The sequence below is a fragment of the Sturnira hondurensis genome, unplaced genomic scaffold (genome assembly GCF_014824575.4).
Source record: "Sturnira hondurensis isolate 20B ecotype Veracruz unplaced genomic scaffold, ASM1482457v3 Scaffold0005329, whole genome shotgun sequence".
Lineage (NCBI taxonomy): Eukaryota > Metazoa > Chordata > Mammalia > Chiroptera > Phyllostomidae > Sturnira > Sturnira hondurensis.
The window spans coordinates 2035979-2055082 of NW_028077960.1; the positions used below are offsets into that span (position 1 = coordinate 2035979).

At 47.1% G+C, this 19104-nt stretch overlaps 1 protein-coding gene across 3 annotated transcripts in view; it reads right to left on the bottom strand.

Moving 5' to 3' along the window:
• Positions 1-447: 447 nt before the first annotated feature.
• Positions 448-19104, bottom strand: part of SCAMP5 (secretory carrier membrane protein 5) — a 30730-nt gene continuing 12073 nt past the window's right edge. For all 3 annotated transcript variants that reach the window (XM_037047012.1, XM_037047011.1, XM_037047013.1), the window contains exons 3-8: positions 9100-9141; positions 8159-8287; positions 5127-5283; positions 3929-4030; positions 3372-3489; positions 448-3112 (exon numbers count right to left, since the gene is read on the bottom strand). In XM_037047012.1, the coding sequence (XP_036902907.1) occupies positions 2918-3112; positions 3372-3489; positions 3929-4030; positions 5127-5283; positions 8159-8287; positions 9100-9106 (708 nt within the window). In that variant the 5' untranslated portion in view covers positions 9107-9141 and the 3' untranslated portion in view covers positions 448-2917. The remainder of the gene's footprint in view (positions 3113-3371; positions 3490-3928; positions 4031-5126; positions 5284-8158; positions 8288-9099; positions 9142-19104) is intronic.

Consider the following 19104-nt stretch of genomic DNA (forward strand, 5'->3'; position numbering starts at 1 on the left):
TTAAAAATGAAAAAACATTTTAAAACATCCCCCCCGCCCCGCCCCACCCCACAGCAGTCCAGATGGAGGGCATGGCATCAGCAACAGGAAGGTGTCTGGGTGCACTTCACAGCCATCCTTATTCTTCAGCACTGCACCCTGGAACTCCTTGTGCTTGTTGAGGCTGCCCAGTCAGCTGCCAGTCCATCATCAGAGCTGAGTGAAGCCACCTGTGCTTTTCCCCTGCCCTTGCAGGGCAGGGCCAACCCACCCCTCACCCACTTCCTCCTGAGGAACTCAGAACTACCCTTCCTAATCAGAAGGAAACCTCTGTGGCTATTTCGAGGCCTACTGATGGCTACGAAAAAGAACCACACAGAGGTGACTTTTGGACTCTGAGAATAACAGGCTATACAGACCCACCCTGCCTCCACACAACAAGCCACATGAAGACACATCACACGTAGGTACATAGGGCCAAATGTTCCCTTTATTATTGTTCACTCAGTTACCACAGACAGACACACTGGCTCAGGCAGGTCAACTGCCAGATGGAGAACGGTCTGTGTCTCCCAGAAATAAGGAGCAGCAGTGGGCACCAGCAGAATACAAAAGCAGGTCACTGGCTGGCTGCAGACCTGAGGGTTCCCAGAACTGACCTGGGCTTTCCTCCACCCCACCCGCAAAACCATCCAGCAGAGATGAATCTGGGCCTAGCCCCCACTTTTTATATTGGTTCCTTCACCAGGAAAGTGCATAGTTGCCTGGAGACGCAGCACTCCAGGGCCTGGACACGCTCAACCACACACAAGTAGCAGGCCTTCCCCAGGGCAGTCAGAGCACGGCCAGGTCTAAGCCAGGACAAAGGAAAGAGAGGGAGGGAAATCAACTGGAGGTGGTAACCAGCAGATCGTGGATTCCGGGCTGGTAGCAGGAGCACAGGCCTCCTAGAGTTACCAAAGAGAGCGGAAGAAAGGGAACCAGAAATCTGGGCTGGGGGAGGGACAGGGGAAGAAGAATCTAAACCTAGTGTATTAGGGGCTGTGACAAATGCTTTCTAGAGAGAAAGTGGTAGAGGAGGCAGCCAATTACAATCTGGCTCAAACCTAAGGGACCATTAGGAAGAGAACTTCCCAGAGGCCCTGGTTCCTCTTATATGAAAATGACGTACTTGGAGCTCAAAGTTCAGGATTGTACCTGGAAGCCCAGGTGCTGGGTTCTAAGCTAGAACCAGCCCACATTGGCCAAACAGGGTTTGGTTTTTCAGGACAACTGCCCAGGTAGAAGGGAGAGTGAAAAACAAGCAGTTATTCCATGAGTGAGGATCCACTCCACTCCAGGCCTCAGAGAGCCAGGGTCTTTACCGTAACATTCACATAATGCTTGAAACAGAATAGTCTTACAGGCCTGAAATCACCATCAAGGAAGAGAAAGGGGTTCTGGCAAGGTGAAGAAGGGCCAAGGACCAAGGCCAGTGAGCAAAAGGAGGCAAGTTATATTGATGTGAGGGTGGGGGAGTAGCCAGAGAGCCTCCCTTCCTACTGTTACTGACCTGAAATCCCACTCCAGCCATTACACCTGCTGGTAAGATTGGGCCTATGCTTCTTCCTGGTTCCTGAGCTCAAGTACCCAGAACTGCCCTGTGACCAAAGGCAAGCTGGTATGGCGGAGTCGTGCACTTCTCTCACGGGGCCCTGCCTGTCCTCTCCTCTGATCTCCCCTCCAGGCCCAGCCCTTTGAGCCTATCCCTTCTACCAGATCCACACAGAATAGCTACTGCTGCCAGGAATCCAATGGCCAGTCACCCAGAGACACCTAGTACCTCCCAGCGGGCTTAAGCCAGCCAGACTTCATCCGGAAGCCGATAATTATATACATATCCTCTGTTCCAGCTGCACATTTGACGGGAGACCTCCCAATTCTTCAGGGAAGGCAGGGTAGGGTGGGAGGATCAGGCCATAGCAGCTGGGGATTTGGGGAGAGACACAGGCTGAGGGGCTTGAGAGGGCTCTGAGAAGTGGGGGGAGCAGGGAAGGGAAAATAGGAGCCTGCCTCTGCAGGCCAAGCTCTGAGAATCAGGGAGATGACCCTGCACTGCCGTTTCCCAAAAGTCAGGTGCACAGAGGGGCTCTGCATCTGTGTGCCCTCTCACATCAGGGAGAAGAGTCAGCTCCCCTATCTGCTTCCTTCATCTGAGAATGGGCTCAGTCTTAGGAGCAGATACAATCGTGACATTTAGCCTTGGGGAAGACAAAGAAAAGCCACATGGGAAAGGAGAAACCCTGGGAAAGAGACCACAGGGAATGTGACAGTAGGAAGAAAGGAGTGGAGGAGGTTGAAGAGGAAGAGATCCAGATCCGAAGGAGCAAGGGAAGACCCCCTGCCTGTCCCCACCCTCCGACCCACCACCACCACCATCCCCACCACCATGAGGGCTTGATAGTGTTGCTTCCCAATCAGACTAAAAGTGGAAGCAGTTCCAGCTCTTAACCCTGGGGAGGGAGTCAGGATCTCTCTGCTATACCCCTGCCCCATGATGGGTCCCTGGGCCAAGGTCAGTCAGAGGGAGTGGCCTGGTACAGGGTAGAGGCTGGTTTAGTTCTCAGCATACATCTAGCACCAGGACAACAGAGACCTCTATTGCACACTACTTCACAGGGTACATGGACACAGCTACCACACGTGGGATGCATGTGCAGCCCATAGCTCTCAGAATGCTCAGAGCAAAATCCAAAGGGGCTAGGGGGATATATATATATCTATATAATCATATAGATACAGATATAGATATAGATATCTTGTACAAAGAGGAGAGGAGAAAGGACAAGGGGGAGGAGAAGAAGGAAGGGGGAACCCTGCTTGGTCACCACAACAGATGAAGGGGCTGAGCCCCCATTCCACCAGCCCTCAGCCCTGCCCTTCAGTAGGCTCGGCTGGCTCACATCTCATTGGAGTATGTGTAGTTGGGGGTGGCAGAATATTGAGTCTGGGGCTGATTCATGGCACCCTGGGCCGCCCCCATGGCTGCATTCTGGGCTGCTTGCTGCACATGTGGGTTCTTCCATGCCCCCGTGGTCCACTCCTCCTGAGCTTTGCTGAAACTCCCTCCACTGCCCCGGTAGAACTTATGAACCTGTAGAAGGAGAAGCACAAGGAAGGGTTAATCAAAAGCAGGCCACCCAGGAAAGCCATGGGAGTCAGAGACAACTCACTGTAAAAGCCAGTCCTCCCTCCCACCCATGCTGTGTGCACCAGGAGCAAAGTCCACTGAGACATATTCCACAGTGAGTCCCTGGAAGACCTCTGGGTCCTCCTATCATTTAGAAGAAAGGTTGTTACAGATCACAACCCCTTTCCAAAGCCACCCACTCACCCATGAGTTAATCACATACCATGCTGAGAGCGATGAAAGAAAAGACAGCCACAACTGTGAACATGACAGTGGGAATGAGCATCACCACCGCTGAGCCAACGTTTGTTCCAAAGAAGGAGATAGTGGCGATCCAGCCGCTGCAAGAAGAGGCCAGTTGTGGGGCTGCCCGGCACGGTGAGGGCTACCCCGGTGTAACCCCACTAGACACGGGTAAGGGACCATCTCATTGTCACATGGAGGGACCATATCACTGGATAGAAAGGGACCATCTCACTGACACCCAAAGGGCCTATGTCAGTGGTTCAGGAAGAATTCTCCCCATGGCTCAGGAGATGAGCTCCTCAGACATAAGGCTTCCTTTCCTCGGGTTCTCTCATGATGCTTGACACCCCCAGCCCCTCGAAACCACTGCAAGGTTCTCCTTCTCCTCCGATGCTATGGTTCTGTCTACTACCCTGAATCCTTTCACACTTCTCCACAGTTTAGGCAGTTTAGCACACGGAGGTAAACAAAAAGCATACCCAAGGTACCACCCATGCCAGCCCTGGGTCAGTCCCAGATACCTCAGTCTCTTACCAGACGCCCCAGCCTGGGATGCCCACAGCTTGGATGATGCTGATGACCATCTGGGCCATGAAGGTGAAGAAGAACGTCATGAAGCTGAAGGAGCTGTCAGTCCTGCAACAGAGGAGAAGGCTCATCACCTGAGCAGAGGGCCAGGGATTCACTGCCTTCAAGGCACCCAGACCCTTCCAAGTTTAAGTGAGTACACAATGGACAGAGGCCAAAATGGGACAGTGTTTACTCATGGATCTTTGCAGGATTCCACATGTTAGGTCTGTGCAACATTACATAGGGAGATATCTCTTCATGAATGGACCACCCACTGGTACATGGATGGTTGGCCCCACTGGCACAAAAATAGATGGGTCCATTGTGGCAGAAATAAACAACTCCATTGTCAAGGGGATGGACAATTCCACTGGCACCAAGATAACTAGCTCCACTGGTACATGGATGATGGTCCCATAAGCTTAGAGACAGAAAGTCCCATTGGTACTAGAATGGACACCCTATTGGCACCAAGAAAGTAACTTAATTGGCACATAGATACATGGTCTGATTGGCAGACATTTGAGGCACCATAGATATTCCAGTGGCACCAGAGAGCCTTACTGGTATATGAATGAGGAGTCCAATTGGCACAAAGATCAAAAATCCCATGTGACACAAAGTAGACACCCACCAGCACCAAGACAACTGGCCCCACTGATACACGGATGGGTGATCCCTTTGACACAGAGTTGGATGACCCCATTAGCACATAAACAGTGTCAGTGGTATATGGATGGCTAGGTCCGTTAGTACACGGATAGATGGTCCACTTGGCATAAAATAGGCTAGCACCATGGGTACAGGATGGGCAACTCTACCAAGATGAGTGGCTCCATTGGCAAAATTTAACATGCAGCTGCTTGGGAAAGCAAAACTAAAATCGGCCTGGGTTCTACTCTATGCTGCCCACACCCATAGGTACAGTGAGGAAGAAAGGAACTAAAAGGCAGGCTCTGACTCCCAGCCCTCCCTAGAGCTCCCAGGAAGCCCAAATCCTACTTGGCAGTCTGAGCTGAGGGTGAACTAGGAAAAGTAAGTTTGGGAGACAGCAAAAAATAATAATAATAAAAATAAAAAGGTGAGAAAATATGTAAAGAAGAGATAGGGTAGATGAGCAAAGAGGCAGGGTTAGGAGCCAGGGTCAGCACCAACCACTTACTTGAAGGCCTTGTAAATGGGCCGAAACCAGCAGACGTAGGAGCAGGGTGTGAAGAGGATGAGCCAGAGAAAGGCGAGGCCAAAGTTGGTGGCTCCCCCGCCTCCGATCAGCCACGCGAGACAGCCCACCAGGTTCACGGCCAGCGTGACGCTGTTCACTGCAACCCAGGAGCACACGCACACACAGGGACAGACACCAGACATGAACACAAACACCAGGCCCAGGCAGAGATAACATGAGCACCCAGAAACGGACGCACACACCCATAACTCAACACGTAACAATCAAATACAAGCAAACAGGGCAAGTAGAGAGATGTAGACACACACAAACACCACACATGCAAACCACATTTATACACATTCACATCCATAACCCACATCAGTGAATATATGCACACACACACAGAGTACAGACTGTAAGAAAGAAAGCTGGGAGCTCAGACCAGCCCCCGTCCCACACCTGCTCCTGGGGAATCTAAGAAACCCAGAGGACAAAGAGCCTCCGGAGCAGAAATCCAGAGCCTCAGACCAGCAAGCCCTGCTGAATGGCTCCCAAGCCTTGGGGAAGTAGAAAAACTCTTCTCCTTATAAGAATAGCCTCAGCCCCGGGCCCCACCAGAGCCACAGCAATCACTAAGGCCAAGGCACAGGACACCTGCCTTACATCTCTCACAAGGTAGAGACACAAAAAGGGGGAAGTAAAAGGCCTTGCAGAAACATCTTTTCTAGCCACTGTACCATCTGCCCTGCACTTTAATGGGACATGCAGTGGTGGCTGGGAACTCAGTCTTCTCTAATCCATTTCTTAGACAACTCTCATGCCACCTCCTCCAAGAAGCCTTCCTTCGCTACTGCAGCCTATTCATCTCCAATCCCTCTGACCTCCTGCAGATCTAGGCTGCTCTCACGGTTCCTCAAGTACAAATCCCAGCCCATCAACCGGACTAGAAACTCCCCAAGAACAAGACCCAGGCTCCCCCTCATCTGTGCCCACATATGAACCTTAGAATCCCAGCATCAGGGACCTCAGAGACTCCTTCCTCATCTGATGCTGGCACTAACACACACCCAGGTCTTCTGACACAGGGTGTTCCCCTCCTCAAACAGTAGGCTGAGTTCCGTTAAGGTTCCATAAAGACCTGCTGAATAAACAAAGGAAGGTGGGCTCAATCTTGGCTTCAAACATCCAGGCATCTATGGTACTGGCTTCTGAATAGAACCTGTAAGCATCTCAAGGGTTCAATACATTTCTTTGGGAGCAAAGCATCTGGCAGGTACCTAGAGAGGACTTAGGAAGACATCTGTAGCCCTTAAATCCAGCTCCTGAATGACATGTGCTCAGGGGCAGAGTCCTCAGAGCCCAGGGTCACGTGGAATGCTTCCCAAGCCTGCTCTGACAACACTGTCACCTGTGCAGGCATACTCGTCTCAGGCCCCTCTCCCTGCGCCTTTCATCTGCATTTCCTCCCTTCGTGTTCACTGCCCCCAAACTTCCTGGAACTTTGGTGCTCTCATGGATTTTATTTGCTTTTACATAAACCAGATATCAACCTGTTTTTTTACTGGTTTAACTCTCTTCCCAGTCCCAGCTCTCTCTCCAGCTCAGTTGACCTAGTTGCCTTTCCTGCAAATATTCTACTGCCTCTTTGGAACTGACATCCATGGACTTGGCCGCTCTCTCTCCAGCCATCAACTTTTTTCTATCTCCACTTCTCTCTTTTTATCTAGTTTAGATTCTGCTCTGTCTTCTAATCACATGCACCCTGGATGAGAAAACTCCTATGTGGATCTGAGTTGAATGTTACTAGGGAAAAAGGAGTGCCCCCTATCCCAGAGGGCTGGTAGGACCTCTCAGAGGGACCCTGTGCATGGCCCAGAAATCTTAGAGGTCACATTTCTTTGGATAGTGTCCCTACCTTCTGTCCACAAACATGCTCTCATTCTAATTCCAGTCTCCTCAAAGCTCCCATCCCCATTTCTATATCCTATTTTGATGGGGGGAAAATGGGAGCCTTCAGAGACAGCCTATTCATTCTCTTTCCAACATCTACAGACCTAGCCACACCTGCCCTATCCCTGCCTTCTCTCATGTTGCATGGGGGAAATGGCCCCATGACTGCCCAAAGACCAAGCCAGGACTTGAAATTGAATCTGTCTGTCCCCATACTCTGTCTACCATTCCATGAAGGACCTGCTGCAAAGACAGAATTCTTCACCACCTTCCTGGCACAATTAATCATCTCCCCAGGCAAGCTGCTACGAGCAGACCTACTCAAGGCAACATTACACGTGGCCGACTCTGGCTAACATCACTCTGCGAGTGTCTGGCATTTCTTGGGGCTGGTACCCAGCACAGGATGATCAGACTCGTCTCCCTGCCTATACCTAAGAGGTACCCGTGATCAGTCTGGGCACGGCCAAGTCCCATCCCCTAAGATGATACCTTCTCCACCAACCTTCCATAAACCATCAGAAACTGGGGCCCTCAAAATCTTAGAAGTGTAGAACTCCAGAGTCTTAGAAGCACTGACTACAACACAGAGCTGGACATGCAACCACAGCGATCACTCAACCAACACCCTCTTCCTACTGCTTGGGAAATGGAGCAACCAGCCACCTTGATCTCTTCTCTCCCAACTCCCAGCTGAATGCTCTTTTCTTTGAGCATTGTTCCAGTCAAACAGGAAAAATGAGGCTTGGAGGGAAGGATCCCTCTCTGAATTCAGAATATAGAGGTTTCTCAGAAAACTGCTGGGAAAGGAAAGGGAGAGCAAGAGACAGAAACCCTTATCTAGATGGTCTGTGAACGGGCTATGCGTGTTGGAGAAAGGAGAGGCCTAGATGGGGGGTGGAGAAAAACTAAGGCCCAGCTGGGGAGCTGGCCCGTGAGAGGAGCTCTTAGGGAATCAGGCAGGGAAAGATTTACTGTTCCATGCAAATGCTGCAAATGGGGCTGAAGGACAGGTGGCCTGCAGGCACCCCACCCCAATGCCCCACTCCCCCACCCAGCCCCCCACCCATCGCACTCACACATCCAGAGGTAGTAGAGGCGCTTGGTCATGCTGAGATGCTGGGGAGGAATGTCGGCCTCAAAGTCTTGGTAGAAACATGGCTTCAGCGGGATGAATTTGGGCAGCGGTGGGAAGTTGTTCACTTTCTCTGTGGGTGAGGCACATCGCATGGCATCACCTTGAATGTTCTGCTTCCCAAAAATCCGGCATCATCACTCTTTCTCTGGCCTAGGCTGCCCGTGAGGCCTTGTGATCACAGGCCACTTTGCTGTCCCTACCCAACCATCCTTGCTTCCTCTGTGAGGTTCCCAAGGTAACCTAAAGCCCTAAAGCAGTGTCACTGTCTCTCAGAAGAAAAACAGTAAATGCTATCCATTGGCTGTGCAGGACCCTCCTTGGCAGGGAGCCAGTCCCAGGTAGAAGGAGCAGGAAAGGTTGGTCTGGAAACGAGAGTTCCAGTCTCAACTCCAATATTCTGCTCTTGGGCAAGTCACCGCCCCTCTCCAGACCTGTTTAGCCAGTGGGGTGAAAGTTGAGCTAGATAGTCCCTAAAAGTCCCTCCAGCTCTGGCATTCTGTACCTGAGCCTTCGGAAACCACACAACTCAGAATCCAGAACGAAAAGGTCTCAGAGTATTAGAGAGCAATGGTGACAGAGGGGATAGAGACTATGCCACCCATGCCACCCATCAGTCCGATGGCCAGTAGGACCAGGGCATCAGGATGCTTGATCCCTGGTCCCAGGGTCAGAGGTTTGACAGAGGACTAGACAGTGTCATATTCATGGTCTCAAATAGACAGGCCTAAGGACGGAACCAGGGAAAACCAGGGACAAGAGGACAGAAAGAACCTGACCTCTAAACACTGGCGGCGGCGGGGAGCATAAGAGGACTAAGAAGAGGGGTCCACCCACACTATGCTAACTTGCATGTCTCACCCATATGGCCCACCCTCTCCTTACCTGCCATGATGGCACCAGCTGGCCCAGCCTTTTCGTCCTGAACTGGAAGGGAAGAAAAGCCAGAGAAGAATGAGGACCATGGCCCATCCTAACAAGGTCCCGCTCTCAGCCCCAGCAGGGCTGGACGTCCCTGGGGCAGGACACTGTTCACACTATCACGGACAGATGAACCCAATCTGCCTCCTCACAGAGATGCCATTCTACCAGCTACCTCCTTCCAGGCACTCATACCCTTTGCCTCAAGGCACAAAGACTAACCACAGAAAGCCCCAGGGTAGGAAAGAAACCTAAAAGGGGACCCCATGTGGGGAAAGGCAAGTGACAGAGGTAACCTGAGAGGACCAGAGACCTCTGAAAGATAAAATCCTACTCCTTGACCCTGAATAAGGCAGATCCCAGGCCTCAGTCACAAGTGAGGCTCCCCTCCCTCCTGCCTTTGCTTTCAGTCATATGTTTACTTTTGGGGGATTTATAATCTGCCAGGCACTGGGGAAACAGCAAGAAAATAAAAGGGAAGGATGATATTAAAACATAGGCAGCATATATCAAGGTGATCTAACCTGGTCTGAAGTAGAAGAGCCCTACAGAACACAGAGGATTTGCCCAGGGCAGGGCAGCCTTCTGGGGAGAGGGGAAAGCCTGCAGAGACCCTGAAGGAAACTCACACTTTTAAATAAAGGAAAGAAAGCCACAGGTGGCCAAAGCAGAGAGGGGAGGTGGACAGGAAATGATGCTTAAGGCCCTTAAGGCCCTTAGGAGCACGTTTGAAGGGGCCCTGAGGCGCATTTGGGGAGTTGGGGAGGGAGCCAACAAGAAGACCCCATGCCGGCTTAAACACTAAGAGGGGTGGGGCCTGTTAACAGGGAGCCCCATCACAGGAGGCGCCCATGAGAAAAGACAGGGTTCTGGGGAAGACAACAAGTAGCTGTGCTGTCTTGCCAAGTCTCAGGTGCTGTGAGACCCCAGACAGGGCTGCCTTGTAAGCACCGGGGACACTCCAGTCAGGAGTTCAGCATGGGGCCGCACTGAGACATACACTGAGTTAAGGGCAAGGAAGCGAATGAGCAATCAGCTCAGTAGAAGAGTAACTTTGGTGGAGCTATATACATCATCAATCAGAACATGGTCTACGACCAAGAGCTAAAGCAACGCACCATTTAAAAGCTGGGTAGAGATTTCTATAAAGTTGAAAAACAGACAAAACAAATCTATAATGTTAGAGGTATTGGCTTTGTGAAAATTTATGAAACATATAGTTGCAATTTGTACACTTTTTCTATTTGTTGTATTTCAATGAAAAGTTTGCTTTACAAAAAAGAAAAACAAATCCTCCTAGAGTTCCAGTCAAATTTCTCTGGATCCAGTTAAAAGTTTGGGGAATTATAATATTTGTGGACCCTTTGTGATGAAATCAAATACAGATATAAAAACCCAAAATATCACTTCCGGCCAAGATGGAGGCGTAGGTGGAAACACTGTGTCCCCTCCCACAACTAAATTTAAAGACAGCAAAGTTTTAGAAACAAAAACGCAGCCAAAACAGTGAAAATTGAACTGTATGGAAGTCCAACAACAATGAACCACTCAGCCAGACCGGTAAAAGGGGCGGAGGCAGCAGCGGACCGGGGTCGGGCAGGAAAGATAGTTCGGTCCCACGGACCCAGGAGCGGAGGCAGAGGCGGTTGGTGGATCCCAGGTGTGGGGTGGCGATGGGAGGACCCAGTGAGGGCGCAGGGTGGCTGGTAGACTGCGGTCACACATTCCCACACAGATAGACCCAGAGAAGGAGCGGACAGTGAGACAGACCACTCAGGCCAGGGCCCCAGCGACAGGAATTAGAGCCTGAAAGCACCAACTGGAAAGACTTTCTCAGGGTCGAGGGACGGGGAGAGGCTCCTGGGCTCACAGAGAGTTTGTTGGAGAGACCCACAGGGTCCTGGAGAGTACATGGGCCCACACACCCAGGAACCAGCACCAGAGGGGCCTGGTTTGCTTGTGGGAAGTCGCAGAGGGGACAGAAATCTGAGAGAGAACAGAGCAGAGCAAAGCGCCATTTTTTTTCCCTCTCTGACCCCGCCCCCACATACAGCATCACAACCCAGACACTGGGGCTCCTGGCCCAGGCAAACACCTAAGGCTCTGCCCCTCATACATAAGAGGTGTGAACAGACCAAACATTATGACTCAAGAACAGCTCAAAGCCCCAGAGCCTATAATTCTAAGTGACCAAGAAATAGCCAACTTTTTGGATGCACAGTTCAAAACACTGGTGATCAGGATGCTCACAGAATTGGTTGATTTTAGCCACAAATCAGAGGGAAAAATGAAGGCTAAACTGATTGAAATGAAGGGAAATGCACAGGAAACCAATAGTGATGGAAAGGAAACTGGGACTCAAATCAAGGGAGTGGACCAGAAGGAAGAAAGAAACAACCAAACAGAAAAGAAGGAAGAAACAAGAATTCAACAAAATGAGGAGAGGCTTAGGAACCTCCAGGATATCTTTAAATGTTCCAACATCCGAATTATAGGGGTACCAGAAGGGGAAGAGGAACAGCAACAAGTGGAAAACTCATTTGAACAAATAATAAAGGAAAATTTCCCTAATCTGGCAAAGGAAATAGACTTCCAGGAAATCCAGGAAGCTTAGAGAGTCCCAAAGAAGTTGGACCCAAGGAGGAACACACCAAGGCACATCATAATTACATTAGCCAAGATTCAAATGAAGGAGAGAATCCTAGAAGCAGCAAGAGATAAGGGGACAGTCACCTACAAAGGAGTTCCCATCAGACTGTCAGCTGATTTCTCAAAAGAGACCTTACAGGCAAGAAGGGGCTGGAAAGTATCCCAAGTCATGAAATCCAAGGACCTACAGCCAAGATTGCTCTATCCTGCAAAGCTTTCATTTAGAATGGAAGGGCAGATAAAGTGCTTCTCAGAAAAGGTCAAATTCAAGGAGTTCATCATCACCAAGCCCTTATTATATGAAATGTTAAAGGGACTTATCTAAGAAAAAGAAGATAAAAATATGAACAGTGAAAGGACAGCAAACTCACAGTTATTAACAACCACACCTAAAACAAAAATGAAAACAAACTAAGCAGGCACCTAAAACAGGAGCAGAGCCACAGAAATGGAGATCCCATGGAGGGTTAGCAACAGGGGAGTGGTAGGAGGAGAGGGGGGCGAAGGTACAGAGAATAAGTAGCATAGACGGTAGGTAGAAAATAGACAGCAGGGAGGGCAGGAATACTATGGGAAATACAGAATCTAAAGAACTTGTGACACATGGACATGAACGGAAGCGGGGGGAATGGGATAACTGTAATGGCATAATCAATAAAATATATTTTTTTAAAAACCCAAAATATCTACCCCAAAGAAAAAAAGATAAGCATGCTAGGGACCCACATGAAGTGATACCCTCACACAGCCGCATTACCGTAGCACTGTTTGTAATACCAAAAGACAGACACAATCTACATATCATCAATAGGGGGCTGATTAAATAAACAGTACAGTCATACAATAGACTGCTCTGCAGCTCTTTTTTAACATGCTCTGTAGCTATTTTTAAAAATACTGATATGGAAAGATCTCCACAATTACTAGTCATTAAAGATGCAACATGCAGAATAGTCTATATAATATGTTACCTTTTATTTTTTTTAAAGGAGAAAGGAGAATGCAGATCTATTTTCCTCCTTTTGACTCAACAATCCTTCTTTTGTCTATTTACCCACAAATAAGAAACAAATACACATTATGCAACATGACACTATTTGCAATAGCAAAACGTTGGAAGTAACATAAATGCAACTATTTGAACGAACTATGGCACGCCATTCAGTGGAGTACTACACAGAAGTAAAAAACAAGGAAGATGATCTCTCTGAACTGCTATGGAATGGCTTCTAGGATACAATGTCAGGTGAAAAAAACAAAGTACAGACAAATATAGCGTGCCACCTTTTATGCAAGAGATAAAGAGACATAAGAATATGCATACTAATTTGCTTATTTTTGCGAAAGAAACACAGGAAGAAAAAGCCAGAAACAAACGATATGGAAACCTACATGGTGGAAGGGCTAGGATGAGTCGTGAGACTTCTCCAGGTAAAGATTTTTACATATTTTTGTACATAGAATGTCTTACATATTCAAAAACTTACACCAGAAATAAAAGTAAGCCCTCAAGTTGAAATAAACAAAAACTAATGAAGCTGGACACAACCACAGGAAAAAGAATTAGTCGAGTAACTTCTCACAGTACTGTGTTCTCTCAGATGGATGTATCTCAAAAATAACTTGGAAAATATCCCATACATCCACAGATTTACCGTTACTGCTGGTACTAATGTGGTGATTCTGAAACTTGGTCATAGGTAGTGCAGGAGAAAGCACATGAGTAAATGTGTGTGATTGGGAACCTGAGTCCTCACTGTTAAGAGTACGAAGGCAAGACACGGAATGTGGAAAGGTAAAAAAAGAAGATTCCTGAGATGTTGGATTTGAATTGGAGGCATCAGTAGGATCCCATGACTTAAAATGCAGGGTGCAGCAGAGGTAATGCCTGCTGGAGTGTGGTTGGTAGGGTCATAATATGGGTGTAATAATTTATATTTTAAATTTGAACAGTCCACCTAAAATGTCATATGTTGTGCTTGAGTGTGATATTGTTATGTTACAGAATCACATGTTTCTGATTTTGTAATAAAAAAGGGGTGTTATTTGTGCCGGACCATACATGTGGCTGGTCCCCAGCTGAGGCAAATACAAGGTTCAGCCTGACACGGTGTCCCACCTGCAGCCACATACAACCCAGGGTGGCTGTGAATGCAGCCCAGCATTAAGTCGTACATTTATTTAAAGCATGATGAGATTTTTTGTGATTATGTGTCACAATGTATTTAATGTATAGCCCCAGACAACTCTTCTTCTTCTGGTGTGGCCCAGAGATGCCAAAAGGTTGGACACCCCTGGTCAGAACATCTTGTAGTGACAGAAACAGGAAGGTATGCAACGAATGGGGGCATGTCAGCAGGACATCAGTTTGAATGGGGCTACCACCAGTCAAATTTTGGACAATTATGAGTATGCAAGTAATAATAACAATAATAACATACTAAATTTAAAAAAATAATTCATAAGCCCAAAGGGACACTCATTTTTAAAAGAGAAGGAGGCCCTGGCCAGTGTGGTTCTGTTGGTTGGATGTTGTCCTGCAAACTGAAAGGTCACTGGTTCAATTTCCAGTCAGGGCACATGCCTGGGTTTCAGGTTTGGTCCCCATTTGGGGCACAGGCAACTGATCCATGTTTCTCTCCCTCTCATTCTCCCTCCCTTTTCCTCTCTCTAGAGGCAATAAAAAGAAAAGGAAAAATTTAAAAAGAGGAGGAAGAAAGAAGCTCTTTGCAGAAGAACACTAGCTATAAATGTAAAAGGAATAACAGAATTAGAGAAATCTCCCAATCTTGCAATCGCTAAAGAAATAGCTGATTCAGGCAAAGATCCTCAATAGATGCTAAACCTTTCACTGGGCAAAAGATTGTTGGGAGGAAAAGAGTCACAGAGTCTCAAAGTACTAGCCCGACAATTACTTAATTACAAAAGGAAACAGGCTTTTATACTGTGAAGGAAGCTAGTAAATGCCACCTTAACCAGATGATCAAACTTAACCTTACTAACAATGGGACAGATGGACATTATGGCCTCCCAATGTGATACAGGGAGATGGGCACAGTATCACCTGTGTAGTGTTCGGGAGTGAAAATGTTGCACCTGAATCTAATCATAAGGAACAATCAGACAATCCCAAATTGTGTAGCATTCTAAAACCTACACTGATGTGGACTGTTAAAAAAATATCAACATCCCAAAAGACAAAAAAAATGTAGAGATAAGGGATTGTCTAAACTATTGGAGACTAAAGATACATGGCAACAAAAACCAATGTGTAAGCCTTGATTGGGGGAACACTATAAGAGCCATCACTGGAATAATAGAGGAAACTTGAATATAGACTCTAAACTAGATAATAATATTGTGTCAGTGTTACATTTCTAGGGTGCAACAATGACATCAAGGTTATGTAGGAAATGCCCTAGTACTTAGGAAATATGTGCTCAAGTGTTTAGGGGTAATGTATTATGATGTCACTTCAAACATAAAATAGGAAATTATGAAGAGATAGATATAGACAGAATCAAAGCAAATGTGGCATATGTTAACAACTGGTGAATCTGGGTGAAGCTATATAGTAAAAAGCACCCTTTTTACTATTTCTTCAACTTTAGTATGAAAGTTCTCAAAATAAAAAATTGAAAAATATGAATCATGTCAGTCATGGGTAGGTTACAACACACTGAATGAATGGAATACACAAGTGGGAGTTCCCGCCAAGATGGAGGCGTAGGGAGAGATGCTTCGCTTCCTCACCCAACCAAAAGAAGGATACCAACCAACCTAAAAACTAAACAACCAGAAGTGCCAGAAAATCAAACTGCATGGAACTCCGACAACCGAGGAGTTAAAAAAAACATTCGCCAAGACTGGTAGGTGGGCAGCCGAGTAGAAAGGCTGAGCAGGGCAAGGCAGTGAACCGTGCAGGCCAGGCAAGGTGGAGCTGGCTGAACAGGAAACTAGACTCAAAGCCAGCTGTAAACTACTGTGGGCGTTGTCACCGCAGGAGAAACTCCCTGTCTCACACTACAGAGTGTTGGTTGGAAAATGGGGCCAGAACGGAGCAAACAAGCCACACTGTTCCCTCTCTGACCCCACCCCCACAGACAGTGCCACAACACAGTGAAGAGGGTTGCCTCGCCCCATGAATACCAAAGGTCCCTCTTCCTGACAATATAACAGGTGTGCCAAGACAAAGAAATATGGCCCAAATGGAAGCACAGATCGAAACTCCAGAAAAAGAACTAAGTGACAAGGAGATAGCCAACCTATCTGATGCAGAGTTCAAAACACTGGTAAACAGATGCTCTCAGAACTAATTGAGCTCAGTTGCAAAATGAAGGAACAAATGAAGACAACACAAAGTGAAATAAAGCAAAATATACAGGGAACCAACAGTTAAGGGAAGGAAAACAGGACTCAAATCAACAATTTGGAACAAAAGGAAGAAATAAACATTCAAATGGAACAGAATGAAGAAAAATGAATTCGAAAAAATGAGGAGAGGCTTAGGAACTTCTGGGACAACTTTAACACTCTATCATCAGAATTATAGGGATGCCGGAAGGAGAAGAAAAAGAGCAAGAAGTTGAAAACTTATTTGAACAAATAATGAAGGAAAACTTCCCCAATCTGGCGAAAGAAATAGACTTCCAGGAAGCCCAGAGAGTCCCAAAGTGGACCCAAAGAGGAACACACCAAGGCACATCATCATTAAGTTACCCAAGATAAAAATAAAGAGAGAATCTTAAAAGCAGCAAGAGGAAAGGAGAGAGTTACTTACAAAGGCGTGCCCATAAGGCTAACACCTGATTTCTCAAAAGAAAACTTGCAGGCAAGAAGGGGCTAGAAAGAAGTATTTCAAGATTACTCTCTCCAGCAAAGCTATCATTTAGAATGGAAGGGCAGATAAAGTGCTTCCCAGATAAGGTCAAGTTAAAGGAGTTCATCATTACCAAGCACTTATTATATGAAATGTTAAAGGGACTTATCTAAGAAATAGAAGAAGATAAAAATTATGAATAGTAAAATAACAACAAATTCACAACTATCAACAGCTGAACATTAAAAAAAAAAACAAGAGGACTTCCGCCAAGATGGAGGGATAGGTGGAAACACTGTGCCTTCTCCCACAACCAAGTTTGAATACAACAAAGGTTTGGAGAAACAAAGACACAACCAAAGGACAGAAAATTGAATTATACAGAAGTCTGACAACATCTAACCGTTCAACGGGGACGGTAAGAGGGGCGGAGCCAGCAGCGACCAGAGTCCGGCAGGACAGGGCCCCCGACCCAGGCGCGCAGGCAGCCCGGACCCAGTCAGGGTGCGGGGCAGACTGACCGAGGTCACACATTCGCGCACAGTGAGACAGACCAAGCAGGCCCCAGGGGGTGAGGGCTGACTGCGGTGACACACTCGAGTGCAGTGGGACGAAACGCGTGGGCCCAGTGACGGCAGCAACTGCGGCACCGGTGAGGGCCTCGGCGGCAGACGGGACGCCATAGTCCCTCTTTGACCCGCCCCCACATACAGCGTCACAACCCAGCGACTTAGTTGCCCTGTTCTAATGAACACTTTAGGGCTCTGATCCTGCTATGGAACAGGCACGAACAGCCCAAAAGATGGTGCAAGAAGAACTCAAAGTCCCAGAGCCAATAACTCTAAGCGACCGAGAAATTGCCAGCCTCTCAGAAGCACAATTCAAGACACTATTTATCAGGATGCTCACAGAACTGGTAGATTATAGTCACAAATTAGAGGAACATATGAAGGCTAAACTAATTGAAATGAAGGGAGATGCACAGGAAACCAATAGTGATGGAAAGGAAACTGGGACTCAAATCAATGGAATGGACCAGAAGGAAGAACAAAACATCCCACCAGAAAGGAATGAAGAAATGAGAATTCAAAAAAATGAGGAGAGGCTTAGGAACCTCCAGGACATCTTTAAACGTTCCAACATCCGGATTATAGGGGTACCAGAAGGGGGAAAGAAACAGCCACGAGTGGAAAACGTATTTGAACAAATAATAAAGGAGAACTTCCCCAGTCTGGCAAAGGAAATAGACTTCCAGGAAATCCAGGAAGCTCAGAGAGTGCCAAAGAAGTTGGACCCAAGAAGGAACACACCAAGGCACATCATAATTACATTAGCCAAGACCAAAATGAAGGAGAGAATCCTAGAAGCAGCAAGGGATAAGGGGACAGTCACCTACAAAGGAGTACCCATCAGACTGTCAGCGGATTTCTCAAAAGAGACCTTACAGGCAAGAAGGGGCTGGAAAGAAGTATTCCAAGTCATGAAATCCAAAGACCTACAGCCAAGATTGCTTTATCCAGCAAAACTTTCATTTAGAATGGAAGGACAGATAAAGTGCTTCTCAGATAAGGTCAAGTTCAAGGAGTTCATCATCACCAAGCCCTTATTATATGAAATGCTAAAGGGACTTATCTAAGAAAAAGAAGATGAAAAATATTAACAGTGAAAGGACAGCAAACACACAGTTATTAACAACCACACCTAAAACAAAAGCAAACCAAGAGGACAGCTAGATCAGGAGTGGAACCATAGAAATGAAGAACACATGGAGGGTTAGAAACAGGGGGGTGGGAGGGGGAGAAGGGAGGAGAAGGTACAGAAAATAGCATAGATGGTAGGTAGAAAATAGATAGGGGGGAAGGCAAGAATAGTAGGGGAAATATAGAATCCAAAGAACTTGAGACACGTGGTTATAAACTAAGGGGGGGAGAATGGTGGGGGAGGGAGGGTGCGGGTGGAGGGGAATGAAGGGGGGGAATAGAACAACTGTAATGGTATAATCAATAAAATATATTTTAAAAAAACAAGAACTTAGCAAACAACTAGAACAGGAACAGAATCAGAGAAATGGACATCACATGGAGGGTTTTCAGTGGGGAGGGGGAGAGGAAGAATGAGGAGGGAAAGGTAAAGGAAGAAGAAGCATAATTGGTAGGAATAAAATAGATGGGGAGAGGTAAAGACTGGTACAGGAAACAGAAGTCCAAGTACAACCCATGAACAGGAACTACGTGGGGTGGATGCTGGAGGGTTGGGGGTGCAGAGCAGAGTGGGGATAAAGGGGAGATAAAGCCTATAATAGCATAATCAATAAAATATACTTAAAGAAAGAAAAGAATACACAAGTCTAGGATGACATACAAAAGAAAGAGAGAGAAGAAAGGAAAAAATTCTAATAATAGAATCAGAATTTTAAAAAATCATCATTTGCAACCCTTGTGTAAGAACTCATACAAATAAGGATGATCAATGGCTGCTAATAGGAGTGTCCCACAGTTTGA